The 21,928-nt window shown below is 41.0% G+C and overlaps 2 protein-coding genes and 1 long non-coding RNA gene across 6 annotated transcripts in view; 1 reads left to right on the forward strand and 2 right to left on the reverse strand.

Moving 5' to 3' along the window:
* The window catches only part of oxsr1a (oxidative stress responsive kinase 1a), a 13,578-nt gene extending 7,647 nt beyond the window's left edge, over positions 1–5,931 (reverse strand). The window contains exons 1-11 of one of the 2 annotated variants that reach the window (XM_028592354.1): positions 5,894–5,931; positions 5,457–5,767; positions 4,719–4,831; positions 3,797–3,905; positions 3,064–3,205; positions 1,437–1,492; positions 1,087–1,196; positions 885–986; positions 457–590; positions 293–341; positions 122–187 (exon numbers count right to left, since the gene is read on the reverse strand). In XM_028592354.1, the coding sequence (XP_028448155.1) occupies positions 122–187; positions 293–341; positions 457–590; positions 885–986; positions 1,087–1,196; positions 1,437–1,492; positions 3,064–3,205; positions 3,797–3,905; positions 4,719–4,831; positions 5,457–5,526 (951 nt within the window). In that variant the 5' untranslated portion in view covers positions 5,527–5,767; positions 5,894–5,931. The other variant, XM_028592353.1, reaches the window with a different exon arrangement.
* Positions 5,525–20,302, forward strand: LOC114564790 (1-phosphatidylinositol 4,5-bisphosphate phosphodiesterase delta-1). Of its 3 annotated transcripts, none has more exons than XM_028592351.1 (17): positions 5,525–5,847; positions 7,762–9,156; positions 10,354–10,557; positions 10,920–11,078; positions 13,099–13,327; positions 14,081–14,210; positions 14,445–14,673; positions 16,213–16,414; positions 16,871–17,015; positions 17,108–17,260; positions 17,370–17,513; positions 17,623–17,779; positions 18,320–18,436; positions 18,547–18,725; positions 18,863–18,995; positions 19,325–19,474; positions 19,636–20,302. In XM_028592351.1, the coding sequence occupies exons 3-17, from the start codon at positions 10,473–10,475 to the stop codon at positions 19,725–19,727; spliced, it is 2,304 nt and encodes a 767-aa protein (XP_028448152.1). In that variant the 5' UTR covers positions 5,525–5,847; positions 7,762–9,156; positions 10,354–10,472; the 3' UTR covers positions 19,728–20,302. The 3 variants fall into 3 exon arrangements, with proteins under 3 accessions (XP_028448152.1, XP_028448151.1, XP_028448153.1); XM_028592350.1 differs by having other exon boundaries at positions 5,526–5,847; positions 17,620–17,779; XM_028592352.1 differs by lacking the exon at positions 10,354–10,557 and having other exon boundaries at positions 5,526–5,847; positions 17,620–17,779.
* Positions 7,863–9,692, reverse strand: LOC114564792 (uncharacterized). Its single transcript, XR_003693839.1, has 3 exons — positions 9,492–9,692; positions 8,943–9,010; positions 7,863–8,189 (listed from the first exon to the last, which is right to left on the reverse strand). It is a non-coding gene; the product is annotated as an uncharacterized LOC114564792 (long non-coding RNA).
* Positions 20,303–21,928: the final 1,626 nt, after the last annotated feature.

The raw sequence follows: 21,928 nt of genomic DNA on the forward strand, positions 1-21,928 counted from the left end.
GGAAACTGGGACACACCCTAGACAAGACGGCACACCAGTGCAGAGCAATACAGTGTTACAGATAGACATTCAATCTTCAACTAGTGTGCATTCACAGTGTATTTATAATGGACTTTCAAACCTTTTTGGATCGCTCCGTTATCGTCGGACCTTTGTATAGAAGCCGCTCCTGCAAATACTCGTTGTTCTGTAACACAAAGTCAAACATTTCTCACTGGATCTATAAAGATTCTATCTAAAACACAAAACAAACCATTTCAGTTCATTTTAATAACAGTGATGGACGGCTCACTTTGGCTTTTGTGAAGAATTTATGCTTCAGCAACTCGGCTGCAGTTGGCCTAAATAGGAAAGAGACACATGGCTCTTCATTATATTCATTACACAACTGCGGAAAGAAAAACAAGCACAACTTTAATCTGACATGAGGCAAAAGGGTTTGAGAACTAAACTGACCTTTTTTCTGGATCTTTCTGTAAACACAGGGAGAGCATCTTCCTGAAGGACTTGCCATACTTCTTCACCATGTCCTTGTCTGTGATGCCCGTCTCCAGACAGGGTGGGTCATTCTGCAAAGTCAGCATCAGCACCTACAGACATGCAAAGATCAGCTTCAGTCAATAAAGTGATATCAAAACAACTGTTAACCACTCTTTGCAGACTGACTGGAAAGAAACAAATGAAACAGACTACAGAACTCCTTAAAATGTCTTAGATGTTGTTGTTAGAGCTGTTTAAAATAGTATTTTTTTTCTGGTGAAATAAAGAAAAATAACATCAGAGGTAATCAAGCAGACAGCTGTAGCTTGCCAAATGTAACCCAAAGAGACAGGAGATGCCTTACTGACATGCTGCAAAGCAAGAGTAGGCACACACGCAGTTACCTTCATTGGTGGGTATTTGTGATATGGTGCAGCCCCAGTGGCCAGTTCAATGGCTGTTATCCCAAAACCCCAGATGTCGGCTTTGAAGTCATAGCCGCGGACCTGCAGATTAAAAACAGTCTTCCTTTTATCACGACTTTTGAGGCATTACTGAGAGAAAACAGACTAAGAAAAAGAAGTCCTCTTTAAAACAAGCCAGTACCTGCTCCATGACCTCAGGCGCCATCCAGCACGGCGTCCCAACAAATGTCTTCCGAACCTTGTTCCTAGTCATGTCTCCTCCCGCTGCTAGAAAGGCACTCACACCAAAGTCTGTGGAGTGTGTGTGATTTGGAACGTATGTCGGAGAAGAAATGAGAGAAAAGCTATTTAAATATGTAGACAAACTAATCTCCAGCAAACAATGTGGACCTTGTTTGCTAAGCTAGATAATGTATCAGAATTTTGAAAACACAAATTTAAACAGAAAGCGTTGTCAGAGAGACGTAAAACAATAACTAAGCAGAAAGGCTGAAAAAATGAATAGAAACGGAGAAAGCAGAATCACTGTACCGGCAATTTGCACTGAGCCATCGTCCCCAAGAAGAATATTTCCAGCTTTTAGATCCCTGTGCATGAAAAGGAGGAGGAATAAAACATGACAAACAATTACGATGTCACGTCAGTGGGTGCACCAACAGAGGAGTGGTGAGGCTGTGCATACTGACTCTGCAAAATGAACAAACACTCTTCACTCTCGAGCACAAACAAGTTAAAGCTGCACCTTTGATCGGCCTCATTTTAAACCACCTGATTTCTGTTTGCATACATTAAGTGCAACCTATGCACAAAGAACAGGAGTGGGTTAACCTGAATATCTTTGAGTTGTGGACAAAACAAGACATTTGAGGATGCCATCTTGGGCTTTGGGAAACAATAGGCTCGTCGAGATGAGCCAGATCTGCGCAGAATCGATCACCGGCGATCGCCGCCCAATGCATGCCGGTTAGATTTGTGTCCGACTTGATCCCGACTTGCTCTGACGTCATGCACACGTGGGCAACGATAATCTCACGAGACCAAGGCAGCCGCAGTTTTGAGACGCAGGTAGCGCAGTTGCTTTTCACCAACTGCAAGAGCCAGGCGGACGCAGGTGGACCCACTGCATGCTGGGAAACGCCGGCCTCTCATCTGATTGAACAGCTGATTGGTTCAGAATCAACTTAACATGATGACGTTTTATGTAAACTTTTTTTATTGATTTTTAATCGGAGGGATTTTAACTGCGATTTGTCTGATTTAAAAGCTTATTCTGTACAGAACACATGTAGTGAGGCTTATAGTTATGTTTAGAAGTCAGAGAGACTAAATCTGTTCAGATTACAGATCATCTACAGTATGTTGTTAATTAAAAACAGCAACAGATCACATGTAGAGAGTTTTGACAGCTACTCGGTCATAATAAAATCAACTGGAGACTGTGTAGGAGCTGATATATGGGTCTGATAACATTTTATTAAATCGGAATCGAACCACAGTGTTTGTGTCACTTCCTGTTTAGCCTGAATGCTGCTGGAATCAGCTGGAAAACTGTCCGACTTAAGAGCGGACTTTTGTCACCGCCCCCCGCTGCTGCCGCCTGCTCTCGTCTACTTTACTTGACATTTTTCACGACTTTCTGACATTTTATAGACCAAACAACTAATCAATTAATCGACAATAAAAAATAATCATTAGTTGCAGCCCTAATCAGCAAATCAAATAATTATTAGACTTAACAGTGTAGTAGTACATCGAAAAATATATATATTTCTTTTAAAGAATAACTAATTTTTAAAGCCACAATAATGTGATTAAAGAAAAATCCCTGTTTATAAAAGACATGAGCCTGTTAATTTGTAACAGTTACACTTGTTATATAAAAAAGGCACTGAGGGGATATAAAAGGACTTTTTTCTCAGTGATTGTTCACATTGTTCCTGGGAGGAACTTTAATGAAAACAAACCTCCTCTATTATGCAGTTTCACAGTATTAAATATTGAAGGAGTGAGGTCTAGTTCAAACCACACGCGCATATGCAGAGATGTAGGGCTCAGTGCCAGAGAGTGTGATGATGGGACGTACTGGCTACCAGGAACACAGTGTACAGTGATAATAAGGCATTGCTCTGCAGCCTGGTGACGCATCATTCAGACTCACCGATGAATCTGCCCGTTTTTGTGAAGGTACTCCAGCCCCTCCAAGACTTCTTTCAGGATGGTGGCGATGCTAGCCTCGTCCAACACTCCGTTCTTGTGCTCGCCACGAGAGATGATGTGCTTGATGATGTCCAACACTGAGCCTGAGAGAGGCAGAGGCTTGTCATGCTGACAGTACATGATGAAAGGATTCTCCAGTTTGGCAAGTGGTTAAAAGGCACACCGAATGGTAATTATTGGATAGTGGTTGATACTGTATACAAAACACACAGCTGTGTCCTGCTTCCTAACGCAACAAAACAGCCTGACAACAGCAACATCAGACCTCCTATACCTATAAAAGGAGATGCCCAAGATTTTAAACACAGTCCCTCCAACCCCAATCAGGTGATATAGCATATTGCAGTAAAGCTGCTGAATAAAAGTGTGCCATGTGGAGAAAATAACATCAGTGTAGTCTCATGTACCATAAGCCTAGTAAGAGGAAATACATGCAGAGGGGCAAGATCCACTGCTACTGGCACTGACAAACAATGAGCAATAAGAAAGTATTGAACAGGATACATTTTGAATTTTTACATTTGTTATATGAACTATCAAACACTGTATCCTAGGTTTATTTAAAAAAAGAAAGAAAGAAGGAGGCATGACAAAGAAAGTTAAGTCAAAGTCAACGTGAAGATAAGAGTTAGCCAAGTCAAGTCAGACATTTCTTTAAACATTACAGCACTTACCACCACTGAGCAGCTTCATCACCAGCCACAGTTCATCCTTCACCACAAAGGAGGTATAATAAGACACGATGTTCGGGTGGTGGCACTGGCTCATAGCCTGGATCTCTTTCTACACAGAGAAGGAAATATAGGATACAAGGTCACAGGAGAAATGGTGCGATATAAAGATCCTGACACACTGCATCTTCTTTTCCATTTAATTACTGGACAACGATCCCCTCACTCATTAAATATGCAGCCTTTGCGTATTTGTTTCCCCCGAAGCATAATAAGTCTTGTATGATAGCTGCTATATTAGCTTAGTTGCTCTATATCAGGTGTCCCAAATGATGCAGAATCCCTGAATTACTGCATCACAATATACACTGGCATTGCAATATAAAATCAGATATACCCTGGTCAGATTTGATCAATATCACCTACCCTTACAGTATTAGCCAGAGTTTTGGTTTGTCAGCCAATCAAATGGGTGAATCACAAAAGCTTAACACATAAAACACTGACTGATTTACCTTATATGTAGTTTTATGGGTGTTGAAAATGCAATCTTGCAAAGCTTAAACCTTCTGTTGCAAATGCATCTATATCCTATTCACAGGCTTTCTGAAGATCTGATGAAATCACTTGTGAATAATAAAATGTTAAATATTACCTATCATAAATTATTTTATCATTTATCCACTATCTTGTGTGTGTGGGTGGGTCACTATAGGAAATTGGCAGATTCCAGCTGATAACTTGGTGGTAATAATCTATGTCACAGAGTGATGAAGTGTGTGTAGGAAACTGACTTTGGTTGTTGTGGTATCAAGCTTTTGATCGGTTCTTGACTGATCTGACCTCACCAGCCCACACCTCTCCCAGCAATCTGACGTAAAGAACATCTGGACGCAGATACTGACAAATTTCTACAGTTTCTTACCAGGAGCTCATCCATGCTAGTTTGACACTTTTCCAGGTTGATGCGTTTGATGGCCACCTTCTCCTTTCTCGGCTTGCAGTACGCTGCCTGGACAACTGCAGTGGCTCCGCTCCCTGAGAACAAAATTAAGAGTGAAACCATCACACTGTAGGAGCAAAAGAGCCTTTGGCTTTTGAAGACAGAAGTCAGAATATGACTAAGCTGCTAAATTTGAGTAGAAACTAGTTTCTAATATTTGGGACTATGGTAATTTACAGTATTATACAATACTGTAGCTAATATGCAGCATCAATCAGTCCAATGCTTTTGTTCAAAGTCACCAGTCACGTTACCTGAACTTAAGTATGAATGACTCACTATAATCCGTGTCATACCTTCGGGAGAAGAGCACCACCCTCTCCAGCAATTGACGAATCTTTACGCACTAACATTATGGTCTAACTTGCGTTAGCTAGCCGTTAGTTAGCTTAATGCTGACTGAGCCATCTCACTTTAGCTCGCCAACTAGCAGAAACCTAATTAATTAATTTGACCTAGCTAGAGGGACTCTGCAGAAGTGTTAACCTTCCGGTCATGTAGCTAGCTAGCTAGCTAGGTTGGAACTGGCCTTCTGTTAGTTAGCTAGCTAGCTACAGACTTGCAATACTAGTTGGCTAGTGGCAGTTAGCAGCCGACACCGCGGTAGAGACAGGGGAGGCTAGGAAGCTAACTTTAGCAAGCTAAGCTAACGTTACTCACCTATCACCTCATTGAGTTCATAGTCATCCCTGTCGATTGACCAGGATTGAGAGGACTGGTCGTCTGCCATGGTGTCGTTGTTTGAACGGTGTAATCAATGTTTCTGAATAACAACAGAGACGCTGTCAGTAACAATGTCTTTATAATTACTCCATTCGGATCCGATGATGCTTGCTGCTGTTCCGCTGACAACTCCTACCGCTCCTGTCAACACAACCTTACGCACGACTGACGCATCCTATCACGTACGATTTCGAAGGAGGAGGAATAGAGATATCGCCATCTTGAGTGTGGCAAAGTCTGTCAGATGTCTGTAAAATCAGAAAGCACATTGAGGTGGATCACAGTAATACGCTACTGGACTGTACTTCATGGGCCACATGGCATGCAGGTTAGTTGAACTGTTTTAGTCTTCAGACAACAGATACTCTCCGTACCTGTAAAAGGGTGCAGAGTAACGTTGCAATCAATAGAGGGCGCTATCGCCTCTTCTTCTTCCTCCTCTGTGTATTTTAACGGCCGTTAGCATCCATTGCGTTGTACTACCGCCAACTACTGGTGTCACATTTCACCTACAGTTGCCAGCTAGTTTCGCACCTGCCTTGTTCACCTCCTCCACATTCCTGTTCCCCTCAATTCTGCTCTTCTCATTCCCTCCATCATGATCCTTTTCTCTAACATATATTTCCTACATTTAGTTAAAAAGTGATTCACGCGCTAACTCCTCTAATTGTGTGACTTTTGTACTTTTTTTTTTATTGCACAATTGTTTTGCTTAGTCGTGTACAGTGACATTTGAAAGACCTTTAGGAAAAAACACAAGAATAGGTGAAAGAAGTATTCTGATAATTTATTTAAGTAAAAGTAGCAGTAGCCTACACATTCTGAACACCATTCAAAGTTAAGTCCTGCCTTCAAATTTTTACCAAAGTAACAAAAGTATAAGTAGGCCTACTACGTTATTATTTATGCAGAATGGCCCTGTAAATGTTGTATCCATAGACTGAATTTCTTTTTTTTTTTTTACATTCTATGGTTGTGTCATATTTTTTGGATAGGCCCTAGGCTACTTAAATGTTGTAGCTGGTCGAGGTGGCGCTATAGCCTAAACGGCTGTGTAGTTTGATAGGCCTATATAACAATTCATTATTTTTTTTTTATAAAGTCATGTAGCCTATGTAGTGTATGTAACATCTTAAAAGGAACCCCGACTAGTATGACATGTTGGCCTTATAAGATTAACGTGGGCGTCATCTATAAAAAGGTGATACAAAAACACTCCAAATGGTTTGTTTTTTGTTCAAAAATGCAGAAAATTTGTTCCCTCATAGGCCACCATGGTTATTTATGTCTCAATGCATTCTGGGGTAGTGACGTGTATTGGTTGTACCCCAACGTACCGGCTATTGACAGTACAGTACAGTAACAGCGAGATGAACACATCTGCCATTCAGCCTTTTCAGTTTGACCGTAGGCTTAAAAAATGAAGTAGTAACTATAGCTGTTAAAAACAGTGAGTGAATGTAGTGGAGTCAAAAGTACCATATAAGGCTCTAAAATGTAGTGGAGTGGAAAAATAAAGTAGCATGAAATGGAAAATGGAAATGTTCAAGAAAAGCACCAATACTGTTTGTCAATATGTCAATTGTTGACTGACTGTAGGCTACTTGGTCTATATATTATCAAATAAATAGCTGACAGATTACTGTATGTTTAAGGTTTATTTTCAGACAGCTTTAATCTTTCAATCTCCATGTTAGATTTTGGAACTTGCCAAGAAATTTTCATGAAAACCAAATGGACAGTGCACTGTGCTGAACACTCACTTCATAACTCATGTATTTAAATATTGTATGTAAATATTTGTAATATTTGCAGCAGATCAGTTGTTTACATATTGTCTTTTTGTGAAACATGAGGATGTTTTAGCAGAAGTGCAGCAGAACTATGGATGTTATCTATGGTAGGAAACAGTGGGGCCTGTTCATGCTTGTTCATCAGTCACATACACTAAGCAAAGACACATACTTGATCAACAAGAGAAGTCATTTAATGTTCTTGTATGTGATGCATTCTATTGCTTTCCTCTGATACACATAAACCGTTGCTGCAGAAGGACTTTTCCTGGACTCACTGATTTTTACAAATTCACATACAGCCATGCAGCTGGCCAGGGATGGCTAATGGTTGAGAATTTTGTTTTGTTTTGCTTTGAGCAAATTAAGTGGCTAAAAGAAATAGACAAGAAATGTTCAAAACATCTGACCAGAGGAAGTAAATAAGCAACTCCCTCCTGTCTCACCAGGTACTTTAAGAAATGGCTCATTTGAAGCAGAGAAGCTCCCAGATGAAGATGTGAAGAAGAAGAAGAAGAAGAAGAAGAAGAAGAAGAAGAAGAAGAAGAAGAAGAAGAAGAAGAAAAAGAATGCCTTTATTTATCCCCGGAGGGGAAATTCACAATTTTCCCTCTGTTAGTACAGTTGCACACACATTGAACACAGGCCTTAATTACAACTACACATTACAAACCTATACATGCTAAACACACTAATGGAGAGATGTCTAAAGTGAGGGGGCTGCTCCTTGGAGGAACACCCTGAGCAGTTGGGGGTTCAGTGCCTTGCTCAAGAGCACCTTGGCAGTGCCCAGGAGGTGAACTGGCACCTCTCAAGCTGCAAGTCCACATTCCGTACTTTGGTCCGTACGGGGACTTGAACCAGCGGTTTCTTTTCTCTGGGGAAAATGTAAAAAGTTTAGTGGCCGGCCCTTGCCAGGAAGCTCATTAAAGCCCTGTCATCCTGATGCTGACAGTGCGCTGAGGGTAAGCCAGGCCTGAAAGGGAAGTGCTGAGAGCCACAAGAGCCCCAACACCCCAGTGATCGCAGTGCTATTATCCTGCCAAGGCTAAGCGGAACATGAAAAGGAAAGCAAAACAACTTCATCTGTCCCATTCAGTGTAACCAAAATGCTCCAACTCACTGTCAACTATGTAGCCGGGCGGAGAGCCAACTCTGCTATTCAGCTTTCTTGATATGTTTACCTTGTGTTCAAATAAGGAACTGGTGTTTGCATGCAAATTCAATTTCCAAAGCTGCTTTAGCAGAAGTCAAATACAGACATGAAGCAATTTGAAATACCCATACTGTATAAATATTACTTATAACATTAAAGCCTCAAGATTACAGTATATTGAGGCTTATGGTGCTCAGGTAAAGGTCCCCTGACTGAGGACTTGGCCATGGAAGTGTTTTATAAAAAAAAGCATGGATTAAAGTTATTTTATTTTGGCTGCAGGTGCTAGACCAACTAATGTGGCATGCTTTAAATGCTGTATGTAAGTCATTGTTGCAGTCCCATGCCTGGTGGCAAAAGATGGTGTAAGTTGTAACCGACCCTGTTGTGATATCAGCAGTGCTGCCAGCCTTGTCAAACCGGTGTTGGGAGTCAGGAGAGCTGGCAGCATTCACACCGCCAGGAGAAACCCACCTGTGTCGCCGCCTTTGGCTCTGTTGTTCCAACTCGTTCCAACAACCCCAGAGCCACAGTTTTCGTACCTAATTGCGCACATGGAAAGCAGGAGCAACTTTAGATGAAACGGCACATCAAGTGAAAACAGTAAAAACAAGAGTTTACTGCGTGAAAAAAAGGAGATACAATTCAGAAAGGATGGCAACGAATGGGATCGAAACGAAAAACAACGGTAGGGCAGATTTTTTAAGTAGGCCTAATTGTGCAAATGCACTTGTTCTGTATTTGTTTTTGTTCCAGGACTTTCCAACATTGAATAATCCTCCAGGCTAGAGTGGCTTCTACTCATTTTTCTTACATTTTAGGCCAGTTGTTGCAATCAGTTTTCTTACTAACTGTGAATATATATATAGCCCACTGTATCAAACGAAATGCATTCGCGTAAGATCACCTGTAGCCTAGCCTAGATTTTCTTTTCTTTTTAAGGATCGTTAATACTTTGGCAAAAGGTGTGGCTTGTTTTATCTTGCTGCAAACAGAAACGTTAAACAAACACAGCGAACTAACCTCTACCACAGAAGAACAAACCCCTACTTCAAACACTGTCAGCGAGATGCACATGTAGGCCCATATTTCTCTCCTCGCAGCATTCAACGTAGTTGTTGACCTGTTTTTCAGCATGTAATATCTTTTAAGAGTAGCCTATAGCCTCGTCCTGAACAGTTAAATCACAGCGCTTGACAGTACCGCGATGTCACCACTAGATGGAGCCCGTGACTCAACAAATACAATACTAAATGCAGGCTACTATTAGAACTTCATATCTTACAGTAGCTACTAATTTCTGCATTGTTAAAATGTAGGCCTAGATGAAAAAAAATCCAGACGTTATAAATTAATAAATATATATATTCACATAGCAACATTTTAAACGTTTGTTGTCGTTCTTTCTGGTACTTATACGTGTAACGTTAGTTTATCAACTTTGCGACATATTGAGATTATATTAGCTAGCAGCTAAAGTAAGATAGAACTAACATGGAAAGTCTGTTTATTGGTTTCACTGCCTGGATATCATTGAATGCGGTAATACAGGGTATCTGGGTGTCTTTTGTAAATTCTAGTGCAGTGTTATACCGTATACTTAACAGTATTTTATATGTTTCTTACTGTCATTTCTGTTTTTTTATTCTTTATAGGTTAAGTGAGTGTTGTACTTGAGAGCAAAGATTAGCCGGAGTCTAATTACTGTTTCATAATTGGTCAACTCGTTTCCATAAATACCCTATGAAATTATTTGAATATACCAACATTAAGCATAGGTCTAAACCATAGGCAGTATACACCGGACTTATTTGAACCACCTCCTGTTGCTGCTGTACGTAACGTTACGTCGCTAGCCGTAGTAACGTCACGTGCTTGCTTTCAGCTGGAAAAAAGAGATGAACAGTGAACTTTGAGTGGGGCTGGTACACGCCCTCCAACACACTGGTCGGTCCCAACGCCTTGTGAACACAGTCTGGTAGCGTTTCAGCACCTCAGGGCACAATGAATTGCCTGGGAAGTCAGCCTAAACTCAGCAGATCTAAGGAATATGACCAGGAGGTTATCCAAATAAACCAAGAGATCTTAGGTAAGCTGTTACTGCAGTTATTTGAACTATCTTCTTCAGCACAGGAGACCAAAGTGTTGTCCTGGGTCAGACTACATGCTTTTCATAGATCTATGTGTAAATCTATAATACTTTGCATGGTAAAGGGCTTTAATCAGCCAGCAATTTGTTACTTGGGTTTTTGAATAGCCTGTTCACTTCTTTTTTTTCATGCAGTATTCTGATAAGATGCAGGTAATGCAGGAGAGGGCAGGGTTTAAGCTTAAGGTTTGAGACAACTGAAATGGTGTAAAATGGGCTTTAAGGTTAGTAAGTTTGCAAAAAAAAAAAAGTTATGTTTATTTGTTGAATCTTAGCCTACGCTTTGCTCCTTGATTTCACAGGTATGGAGGGTGATCCGGACCTCCAGTTCCTCCTGCAGGGGGGAGACCTCCTCAAGGTCCGCTCCTCGTCCTGGAAGAAGACCCGCTACTACAGACTCATGGAGGACTGCGAGACCATGTGGTACGAATCGAAGAAACCCTTCAAGACGAACCAGAAATGTGAGTGCTACTGTGGAGCGATGTGACAGTTATCGAAGCATAGTATCGCTTTTTCTTTTAAAGCCAACCCCTTTGCTCCCCCTCGATAACCCTCGCCCTCTAAGCCCTATTCTGCCATACAGCCATTACAGATACTGTCAGCGGGGCTGATGGTTAAGATCTTCACAACCAAACAATTACAATTGATTACTCACATTCGGACCCAGAAGCTTCCAATCAGCTGGAGGATCAAAGGCCCGCTTGTCAGATCGGTTCCCAGGGTTGCTGCAAACCACGCGGTTAAAGAGGAGTCCCCACTTCCCCTTTCAGGGTGTTCCCCGCTCACACGGGTGAAGTGGAGGACAAGGAGAAAAAAAAGAAAAAAAAAAGGCAAAAAGACTTACAAGGTTTTTTGGGTCCCCTTGCTCAAGACGAACACAGGTGGTTTTATTTTATTTGAAGCAAAAAGTTAACAATAAAAACAAATAAGCAGAAAAAAAAAACTGAATAAATGGAAAAATGAACTAAGTTCAATCACTCAAAAATGCTCCAAGACACAGGATGCCCCTACAGCAAGGGTGAAGGTCGAGAGAGCCAAGAGCCACGAGTCAAAAGGCAAGGGCTAAGAGCTTTTGTTGGCAAAGCATCAATATTTATATGTACATTTTCATGGGGTTCAACCCCCCATCACAGTGAGGTGTGTTTTACCATCTTATTTTACCTTACATGGCAATACAATCTTAATGAAGCTATCAGGCTGGACATACGTAAAAACATCTCATGTGACGATATTTCCTATATGCATATGCATTTACCATCTAACATACAATCTAACGGCTCAGTTCATCACTATGTTCAAGCAGACAGTTACACAATACAACTTATCCACCTGAGGCCTCTTGCAAATACTTCCTCTCTACGGCTGCAGGGTCAAACGGGCAGTTACACACAGTAATTCACACTAAGATGTCTCTAACCATGTTTATAATAATATCAGTAACACAACGTTTAGCATGATTATATTTATAAGCAATCATATAGTTTTAGAAGCGAATCAACACTCACAAACCAAAATCAAAAGCAGTATTATAGTTTCAAGAGCAGTAATATATTTTAGCTGTTTTTGGGTTAACTCATGTCGAAAGCAGAAGCACAGTCTCAACTGTTCTTGAGCTAATACATTTCAAAAGCAGAAGTATAGTTTTGGCTGTTTTTTGGATTAATACAACTACATTTCAAAAAGCAGGAGTATAGTTTTAGCTGTTTTTTGGATTTTCACATACCCTCGTTCAACGCTACCGTCCCAGCTCCCCACCTGATTGTGTCTGAGACCTGCCAGAAAAACCTCTGGCAAGCATCTGTATGGTGTTATGGTGGACACACACTCCACACCTCTTCTGTACTTATGACTTAAAGTTATTACCTAACAACATCCAACACATTTGGGTCTCCAGTGCTGATGCAAGTAAATCTAATCTATTCTCAGATCAGATGGATTTTTCCTTCATGGATTATAAAAGTGAAGGACTGATCATAGAAAAAGTAAATATAAAAGATTATTTCGGTCTGAAAGTCCTGTGTATTATGGTACGCAACTTGATTGCTCATGATAGGAGTGATGTGTTTTGTGGGTGTGATTTTCAAGATAGTAATTTCTTTTATAGTGTGTGGAGGAGTGGTTGAATAGCTCTGGTTGTAACATTGGATTACGTCCCATAAACGTTTCTCACGTAGTCTGCTTTAATAACTGCAGTACGGTGATGTCTTTATTTCTATCACCGTGTGTGATGACATGCAACCCTTAAAGGTGCATCCAGCACCTTTGCATATCAGTGGCTCAGTAAATTCAGTTCCCAGAAGCCTGTAACGTGATGTCAGTGAATTGCAAACAGCAGGTTTATGATTACCAAAACAGGCTGCTCTGTGATGCCTGAAAATTGCCTCTTTCTTTTTAGCACAACTAGACATATTGTATGAGTCCTATGACAGGAAATCTCTTTACTAAATGGAAGTGTAAAATATTTGCTTCTCCTGTCTTCAGTTTTACTCAATGACATCTCAGCAGTGCGAGTTGGCCGTCAGTCAGAGGGCCTGAAAAAGTACACAGAGGAGCATGTGGAGTGTCGTTGCTTCTCTATTGTGTTCAAGAGCCGCCGCAAGAACCTGGACCTCATCGCCAGCTCAGAGGAGGAGGCCAAGCAGTGGACCAACAGCCTGCAGAAAATGATCTCCAACCTAAGCAACCTCAACAGCCAGCAGAAGACAGAGCAGTATCCTTGTCATGATGGTGAAGGGTTAGACCACATGTGTCAAACTCAAGGCCCGCGGGCCCAAATCCGGCCCCTTGCAGATTTAGATCTGGCCCGTATATCAATTTGGGTTCACAATACTTTTTGGCCCTCCTAGTTGTGCGCCAAACCAAAAACACAGGACAGTGTTTTTTAAACTGTAATTACCTGACATTCAAAGCAGAATTTGGGCAGATTTGCCGACTCTGAGACTCAGAAATTCCCCCAGAAGCAGAGAGAGAGTTTAATATTCAGGCTGTGAAACAAAAATGTAATCATTGTTTTGCTTGATTTGCTAAATTCTATGATGGCTTTTGATGGCTTTTGTAGGGCTTCATGTCAACAAAAATGCAACAAAAAGCGTATAAAAATGTCAGAAAAAGCAACAAATTTACAAAAAGGTCACAAATGTCTGAGAAAGCCACAAAAAAGTCGGAACAAAACCAACAAAAATGAGGGAAAAAAGCTACCGAAATGTTAAAAAAAAAGTGACATGCAGTAACAAAAGCACGTCAATAAACTCTCCAGGTCTGGCCCTTGGTGTGATTCTCTTTTTCCAGTGTGGCCCTCTGGGAAAATGAGTTTGACACCCCTGGGTTAGACTGTGAACACGACTCATTTGTCTGTGGTTTAGGAACTCCTGCTGCACACGGTGCCCTTGCAATTCACAACCAATTAGAAAATGCAGACGGCAAGATGTCGTTCTATCTACTCCTTACATTACAAACTTTTCAGTTGGATCTTCAGCTGCCTACATAAAGCTGACAAGAACAGGGATGACAAGCTGAGCAAATCAGAGCTCAAGAACTTCCTGCAGCTGCTCAACATCGAGATGGATGACGACTACACAGAGATGCTCTTCGAGGTGATACCCTCAGAGATTTTTAATGATTCCTAAATATCCAAGTCATACGTAGATATCCTGTAGAGCTATAAAAAACAAAGCCATTGTTGCAGTGTCCATAAATAGATGTACATTTATGATTTGAGAAAAAGATTATGTTAAAAGCCTGAAAAACAAATACCTCATACCCCTAACTTTTTAGCATACAGTGTAAAGTGTGGACGAGCTTTCATATTCCATTTTTCTATCATTCAGAAATGTGACACATCCAAAACTGGATACCTGGCTGGAGAGGAGATTGAACATTTCTATGACCTGTTGACCGATCGGGAGGAAATCGACGTGATCTATGGAGAGTACGCTAAAACGGCGGGCTTTATGAGTCCTCAAAACCTGGTGGATTTCCTGATCAAAGAACAGAGAGAGGAAGCCACACTGGCTGATGCACACGACATTATCCAGAAGAATGAGCCAGATGAAAATGGTCAGTAACTTATCTAAAATACCGGGTTTTTGTTGCCTGTTGTTACTCCATAGTGTGGTGGAGCAGTGTTACTCAGTCTAGGTGGGTCAGTATCATTCCAGCATGGCTGTTTTTCTGTCTTTAGATCTAATCAGGGACTGATGCTACTGGGGTGTCAAGTTAATGCTGCTAAGTAGCTATGGTTGATTTAATCCACATATCTGTAAAACTGAGTTTCTACACAAAGAATCATGCAAAAGCACCACTTTAAACCTTGTGTTTACCAGAGATGTGCTTATAAGCTTCTTGGAAAATGGTCATTCAGCATGAAAAAAAGCATGAAAAATGACTAATCAACTAAAGACATCTTAGTCAGCCAAGACCAAAACAACCGATTAGTTGACTAATCTACTAGTGGGCAGCGCCAATACTCTAGCTACTTTATTTGAACAATGTCTTGCATTTTTTGCATTTGTATTTTTAATTGTTGTCATTATGGATTACATTTATCGGGATGGTGAAGTGTTCTTGTCTTCCTCTTTGTCTTTATAATATGACAGTCATACAAGTTGCAAGGCCTTAATCTCATGTCTAAAAAAAAATTAGCAGGAATCCTCTTTTGACTAAAAGGGAGGCATTTGGCCAATGAGAGCCTGTGTTTCACAGACGAAAAAAATAAAATCAACTCTGGCGCATTTACAGCAGATTTGATTAATGCGCTCTGCCCCTGTTTATATACTGCTCTGAGGATTAGAGAAATAGTTTGACATGCAGAAAAATATGCTTATTCACTTTCTTGTCAAGAGTTAGATGAGAAGATTGATACCACTCTCGCTAAATATGGAGCTAGATCCAGGAGGCAGTTACTTTAGCTTAGCTTAGCATAAAGACTGGAAGCAGGGGGAACAGCTAGCCTAACTGTTCAAAGTTAAAACAATAACCACAACTATACCTAAAGCCAAAAGTCTTGATTAATGTTTATTTTTCTGCTTTGGTGAATAGTTTTAGATGAAACCGATGCATCTTTTAAAGTGTGGAACAAAAATGGACGAGATGTGAGTTTCACTGACGGGTAATATGATGCCACTCCAAAGCAGCAAATGTCAAAGTCCCGATGAGAGATGTACAACATTTTCCAAGTCAAATATCATTCTGGGAAGCAAGCTAACTAGTTAGATAGGCAACTACAGCCTATCAAGATGAACATACAAGATGAACTTAAATTACATTCAATATCCAGTGATGACAGTCTATCTAATGTGGTTGGTGCTCTTACTGAAGTGATGCACATGAATGTTTTACATACATGCAGCTTAAGGCATTTTGTGTCAAGTTTATTCAGCCTATTTAATGCAAAAAGGTGCTGAACATAACTCGGCTCACGCAGTCTTTTCAGTGGGGATCTTTTATCTTGGATTTCAATAGGAAATGAGGAGAGGGGAAATCGGATCCTCTTAAGGGAGACAGTGTATGCATTACACTCCCATACTTTGTCCTGGATAAATGACTGAAATGTCTCCCTGGTCACTGTTGTTCTGCCGTGTCCTTCTGTTCTTTCAGCCAAGGAGAAGAAGCTGCTGTCCAAAGATGGCTTTCTCATGTACATCCACCATCCAGATGCCTTGGTCCTCAATCCAGATCACAGAGAGGTGTACCAGGACATGAGCCAGCCCCTCAACCACTACTTCATCTCGTCCTCGCACAACACCTACCTCACGGAGGATCAGCTCAGGGGACCCAGCAGCACGGAGGCTTATGTCAGGTAACTTCTTTCATCCAGCCTGTAAAAATCTGAGTCTTGAATTCAGCTGCTATAGCTGTAATGTCCAGCTGCAGATATTAATTTCAACTTTTGGTATCTGGTTATCTCTCTATCCCAGTGTGAGCAGGCTGAGGGCTGCAGGATGTGTCTAAGCAATATGAGGATAAACTCATGCGGTTTAGTTCATGAAGGGCCTGTGGAAGTGCAAATATGTCAGCAACAATGTCTTGGATGAATGTCCTAGTGTGCGCTGGCTGAGAAAAAGGAAACTGTTTTGATCAGAAAATAACCAATTTGATGTATATTTTTGGTTAATGTATGTTGTATTTAACAGTGGGGATTACATGTGGCACCGTATGTATGTTTATCCAAAATGCTTTGGGGTGTATTAACGACAACCCTCGGGCTGCTTTACACAGCCTTTGTTTAGGTCACTAATAGTTGTGACTCTGTCAGGGCTCTGCTGAAGGGCTGCCGCTGTGTGGAGCTGGACTGCTGGGACGGACCAGATGATGAGCCAGAGATCTACCACGGCTACACACTTACCTCCAAGATCCTCTTCAAAGATGTCATCAAAGCCATTAAGGAGTACGCTTTCAAGGTGTGTTTAGTGTCCAAAAAATACCCATTAGCACTCTTATGGAAGTTTACTTGATCTGAGTTCTCTGTGTTTTCTGTCTGGTTGTCCCCCAGGCGTCCGATTACCCAGTTATCCTCTCCTTGGAGAACCACTGCAGTGTGAAGCAACAGGAAGTCATGGCCCAGCACATGAGCTCCATCCTGGGCAGTGCTCTCATCACTTCCCCCCTGGGAGATGGCATGCCCATAAACTTTCCATCTCCTGAGGTATCCACTTTCTATACTGTAGGGACATTAGATTTTAGTCCTTTTGATACCAGTCACTCAAAGCGTGCGTGCGTGTGTGCGTGCGTGTGTGTGTGTGTGTGTGTGTTAGGAGCTGAAGGGGAAGTTCCTGATCAAAGGGAAGAGGTTAAACAAACTGGAGGCCAGCTTTGCTCCTGAGGGGGAAGAAGATGATGACACGGACATGACAGAGGAGGAAGAGGTTGAGAATGAACATGAGGAAGAGCAAAGAAAGGTGGGATTCACGTCAATGGAGAGTAAATAAATAATCAATGTTAACACATTTAAGCATTAGCCAACATTTCTTTTGTACTGACACTTAATTTCCATTTTATCCGTAGAAGAAAAAGAAGCTGAAACTAGCGAAGGAGCTGTCTGACATGGTGGTCTACTGTAGGAGCGTCCCCTTCAGCAGCTTTGAGGACGCAAGAGAAAACCTGAGCTTCTACGAGATATCGTCCTTCAGTGAGGGAAAGGCTATGAAGCTGGCAGAGGAGTCAGGTGAGGAAGACTTCAGGCTGGATTCACTCAAGTGTTTTAATGTATAGATTTATCTTAAGAACTTACCAGTAAGGATATTTTAAATATCACTTATTGGTGCTTCCAATTCCTGTGAATTTGTCTCGAAAACCTCCGAAATAGGTGTTAGGGTTATAATAGTTTTTTTTTTATTTATTTATTTATATATATATATATATATATATATATATATATATATATATATATATATATATATATATATATATATATACAAACAAACAAATTGAGAACAATTGTTTAGAGTATTCATTTGTTGTTTTTATACATTTTAATATCCACGACAGAGTTGTGAAAACAAAACCAAATTAAACGTTTATTTTCCTAAAAGGATTTTGACACCTAACCAGTTGTCTTCATGTGGTGATTGTAGTTAATGATGGCACCTCTGTCAGAATAAAGTGCACATAGTAAACAAAGTGATGCACCCTTCTGCGTGATTTAGAAACTAACTTTCAGCTCAGTAGATAACTTTGTTCTTCTGTCTCAACTTCTTCTCTGCAGCTAATTCCTACATCCGTCATAACGTGGACAAGCTGAGCCGCGTCTATCCAGCAGGCTCCAGGGCCGGCTCCTCCAACTACAACCCAGTGCCTCTGTGGAACGCTGGCTGCCAAATCGGTACGTAAATACTAACACAAGGAGGGAATTACAAACTCTCCCATGTACAGTCCACTCTGACATTAATGGGAGATTGTCGCTTATTTTCAATTCATCGTATTTCCTTTCAGTGGCCTTAAACTTCCAGACAACCTGCACAAACATGGATGTTAACCAGGGCAGATTCCTGGTTAACGGAAAGAGCGGCTACATCCTGAAACCGGCCTTCATGAGGAACATAGACACAGAGTTTGACCCCATCACCCTGACCCGAGGAGACCGGCTGAAGCCCAAGACGCTCCATGTCATGGTGAGTGTTTTGCTGTAATAACTCACACTTACATTACGCCCAAGCATTCGCTGACGTTTCCCGTTCAAAGGTATTCTGCGGTTCAGATCTTGAAGTATTTTTCTTCTCTGACATGATGTATCCCCACCTGTCATCAGGTTATATCCGCCCAGCAGCTCCCCAAATTGAACCAGAAGGAATCTTCCATTGTGGACCCGCTGGTTAAAGTGGCGGTGTACGGAGTGCCGGCTGATAATGCTGAGAAAGAGACCAGCTATGTTGAAAACAATGGTACCTTTTTTTTCTGTCAAACTCCATATCCATGTGCTTTGTACTGATAGAACACGTCTCTACCAGTAGGAGCCTCAATAGACCAGAATGCAATTCGGACGCAACACACGTAGCATTTTGAGTCCGTTGTAAGACTGATGCTTCTTGTTTACCGTGAGAAACTCGTGCTCTGCTAATGTATTCACGCCGTCTTGGGGTTGTTTCGAAATGCATGCTGGGAAATCGTGGAAGCCTTTGAAACAGAAGTAGCCGAGGCAGGTTAAAAGATCACCAGTTAATGATGTGATACATCAACTCACTGTTGGCGTATTTCCTCTTTCCTGTTGAAGGTTTTAACCCAGAATGGAATGAAAGCTTCCAGTTTGATGTGTACGTGCCAGAGCTAGCACTGGTGCGCTTCACCGTTGAAGACTATGACTCCGTGTCTGACAATGACTTTGTTGGGCAGTACACACTTCCATTCAACAGTTTAAAAATGGGTAAGTTCAACCAGCCCCCCTTTCACCCTTCATAAACAGAGACAGGAACTATCCCTTCTCTAGTCGAGCACAGAGAACTCGGTTCACACCCTGCAACAAAGAGCTCTTCATATTCTCCTTTTTCTGATCACTGACTGCAGCCACTTTGTGCTCCCACACAGGATACAGACACGTGCCTCTGCTCAATAGGAACGGAGACGTCCTCCCCTCAGCTGGACTCTTTGTACACATCATGGTCCTTGATGCTGAGTAAGACGTCACCGACTGGCGTGTGCCTCTGAAGACACAAGGACCTCCATTACACAGCCACATTTCAGCTGTTTTTAATTGTATTTATTTTATTTGCTCTATCGTTTTAGTTCATGATTAACTTATTTTCTTAATCCCAGTAGTTTGAGCAGCTATTTTTAAAGTCAGATAAAGATGTAACAGACAGAATTAATGTAATGGACCAAATTTTTGTCAAAGGACCGAAAAAGAACTCCATCTCCATAACAGGGACTGTTATACTAATTTTTAATTGGTTTGTATGAGTTGCACTGGTCTTATACCACGTTCAGTTTGCGATGGCATTGGATTTTTTTTTTTTTTTTTTTATAAGACAGCTTGTGTCCCTCATTTTCTGGTCAGTTAACGTATTGTCTATTTAAATCTCGTTATTTTAACGACCATTTCATGAATGGAGAAACGCAAGCCGACATGAAAACAAATGTGCTTTGTCTTTATCAGTAATTAATTAGTCATCAAGTATGATTATTTTTCATGTGACATCATCACGGCTACTTCTTTTTGTAAATCAAGATGAAGATGAAAAGATTTAAACATGAACACCCATCTCGATGTTTTCTTTCCCAGCACTTTGAACTAAACTGTTTCACTTATCTGAAGGTTCCATGCGGTTAAACTTTGCATCTGTAGTCAAGACTTTTTAATTAACGATCCTGGGGCTTCTCATCCAGTGGTACCAAGTGGAATAATACAACTGTAAGGTACTTAATGACCTTACTAATTATATGACAATAACAATGCTTACACTTCAGTAGTAGCAGTCAGTGAGTAGTAGTACAGTAGCAAAACCAAGTCCCTTTTTGAACCCCTTAATGTTTTGCAAACAGGAGAAGAAGAAAAGCTGTTTTGGGTTGAGCCACTTCAGCCTTTTCACACAATAAAACCATTAATCTAGTGAACTTTGGATGGACACACCCCTTGGCACACAAAGTGTCAAAAGGAAGTCAGGCAGGTGATGCACATTACTGCACAGCTCATGGGTTAGCTTACAGTTGAATGAGGTGAAAGCCTTTGACTAATGTAAGGTTATTTGTAGGTTATGTCTTAAGTACTAAAGCGGCTTTAAGTTCTAACCAATATTTTATATAAACAATGGATAACGTCACTAGTTTAATATCAAAGGGGTAACTGTATGCTAACATGTTTGCCATATCAAAATGAAAGATGTTAGTTTTGTGTTTACAGCTGCTTCCTGCTGCCCTTAAAGGTCCCATATTGTAAAAATAAGATGTCCATGTCTTTTTTTTTTTTTTTTTTTTTATTATTATAAAGCAGTTGCTATAGGGTGCTATGTTAATACTGTGAAAGTATCAAAGTGCTCAATCCAGAGAGCAATGCATACAAAACGGTGCCTTTTAAATTAGCTGCCAGGACCTCCGGTAGGTTGTGATGTAAAAATATATATATATAAAAAGTCCCACTACAGTGCATTAGTCATTCCCATAGACTGTTAATAACGCATCCGGTTTGGCGAAGTGCTGCAAATGCGGAAGTGCCTTAAACCTGCACTCTATCTGAATTCCAGCAGGTGCGGTTGCAAAAGGAGGTCGGTTTCTGTTGAAGTCTGAGAAAGTTACCTAGTTCTCACTTGATTTAGTACCTCAGTAAACATTTTCATGAGTTTATGGTCTCAATTGCTAGTTTTAAGTCTTCCGCAACACAGAATTATGTTTTTTTTTTTTTTAATTATGGTCTCGTTGATTTTAAAATCGACGATAAAGCAGGGGGGTGTTTTAGGGCGTGGCTATGATGCGATTGCCAGCGAAAGTGTGTAACGTAACGTAGAGTGTAAGAAGCTCCTCCCTCACTCCTCCCTCTCGTCTAAAATCGTCACATCAGCAACCAGGATGGCTGGGCCTGTAACGGCAAACTCGATGACGGGTGACGTCACACATGCGCTGTCCGTTAATATACAGTCTATGGTCATTCCCCAGCTGCAGTGATGGTGCAGAGACACAGAGCGCAGATAAGAAGACCTGGAAACGCTGACCAATCAGAGCCGACTGGGCTTTTTCAGGTGGGGGTCTTAAAGAGACAGGCGCTAAATCAAAGCGTTTCAGAAAGAGAGTGAATACAGGTATATTCAGACACAGTATGAAGAAAAAACATTTAATTAACATTGAAGCATGTCAACATGTTCTAGTAGAAACCCAAAATACCAGTATG

This window comes from Perca flavescens, chromosome 12, assembly GCF_004354835.1.
Source record: "Perca flavescens isolate YP-PL-M2 chromosome 12, PFLA_1.0, whole genome shotgun sequence".
NCBI classification, from domain to species: Eukaryota; Metazoa; Chordata; class Actinopteri; order Perciformes; family Percidae; genus Perca; species Perca flavescens.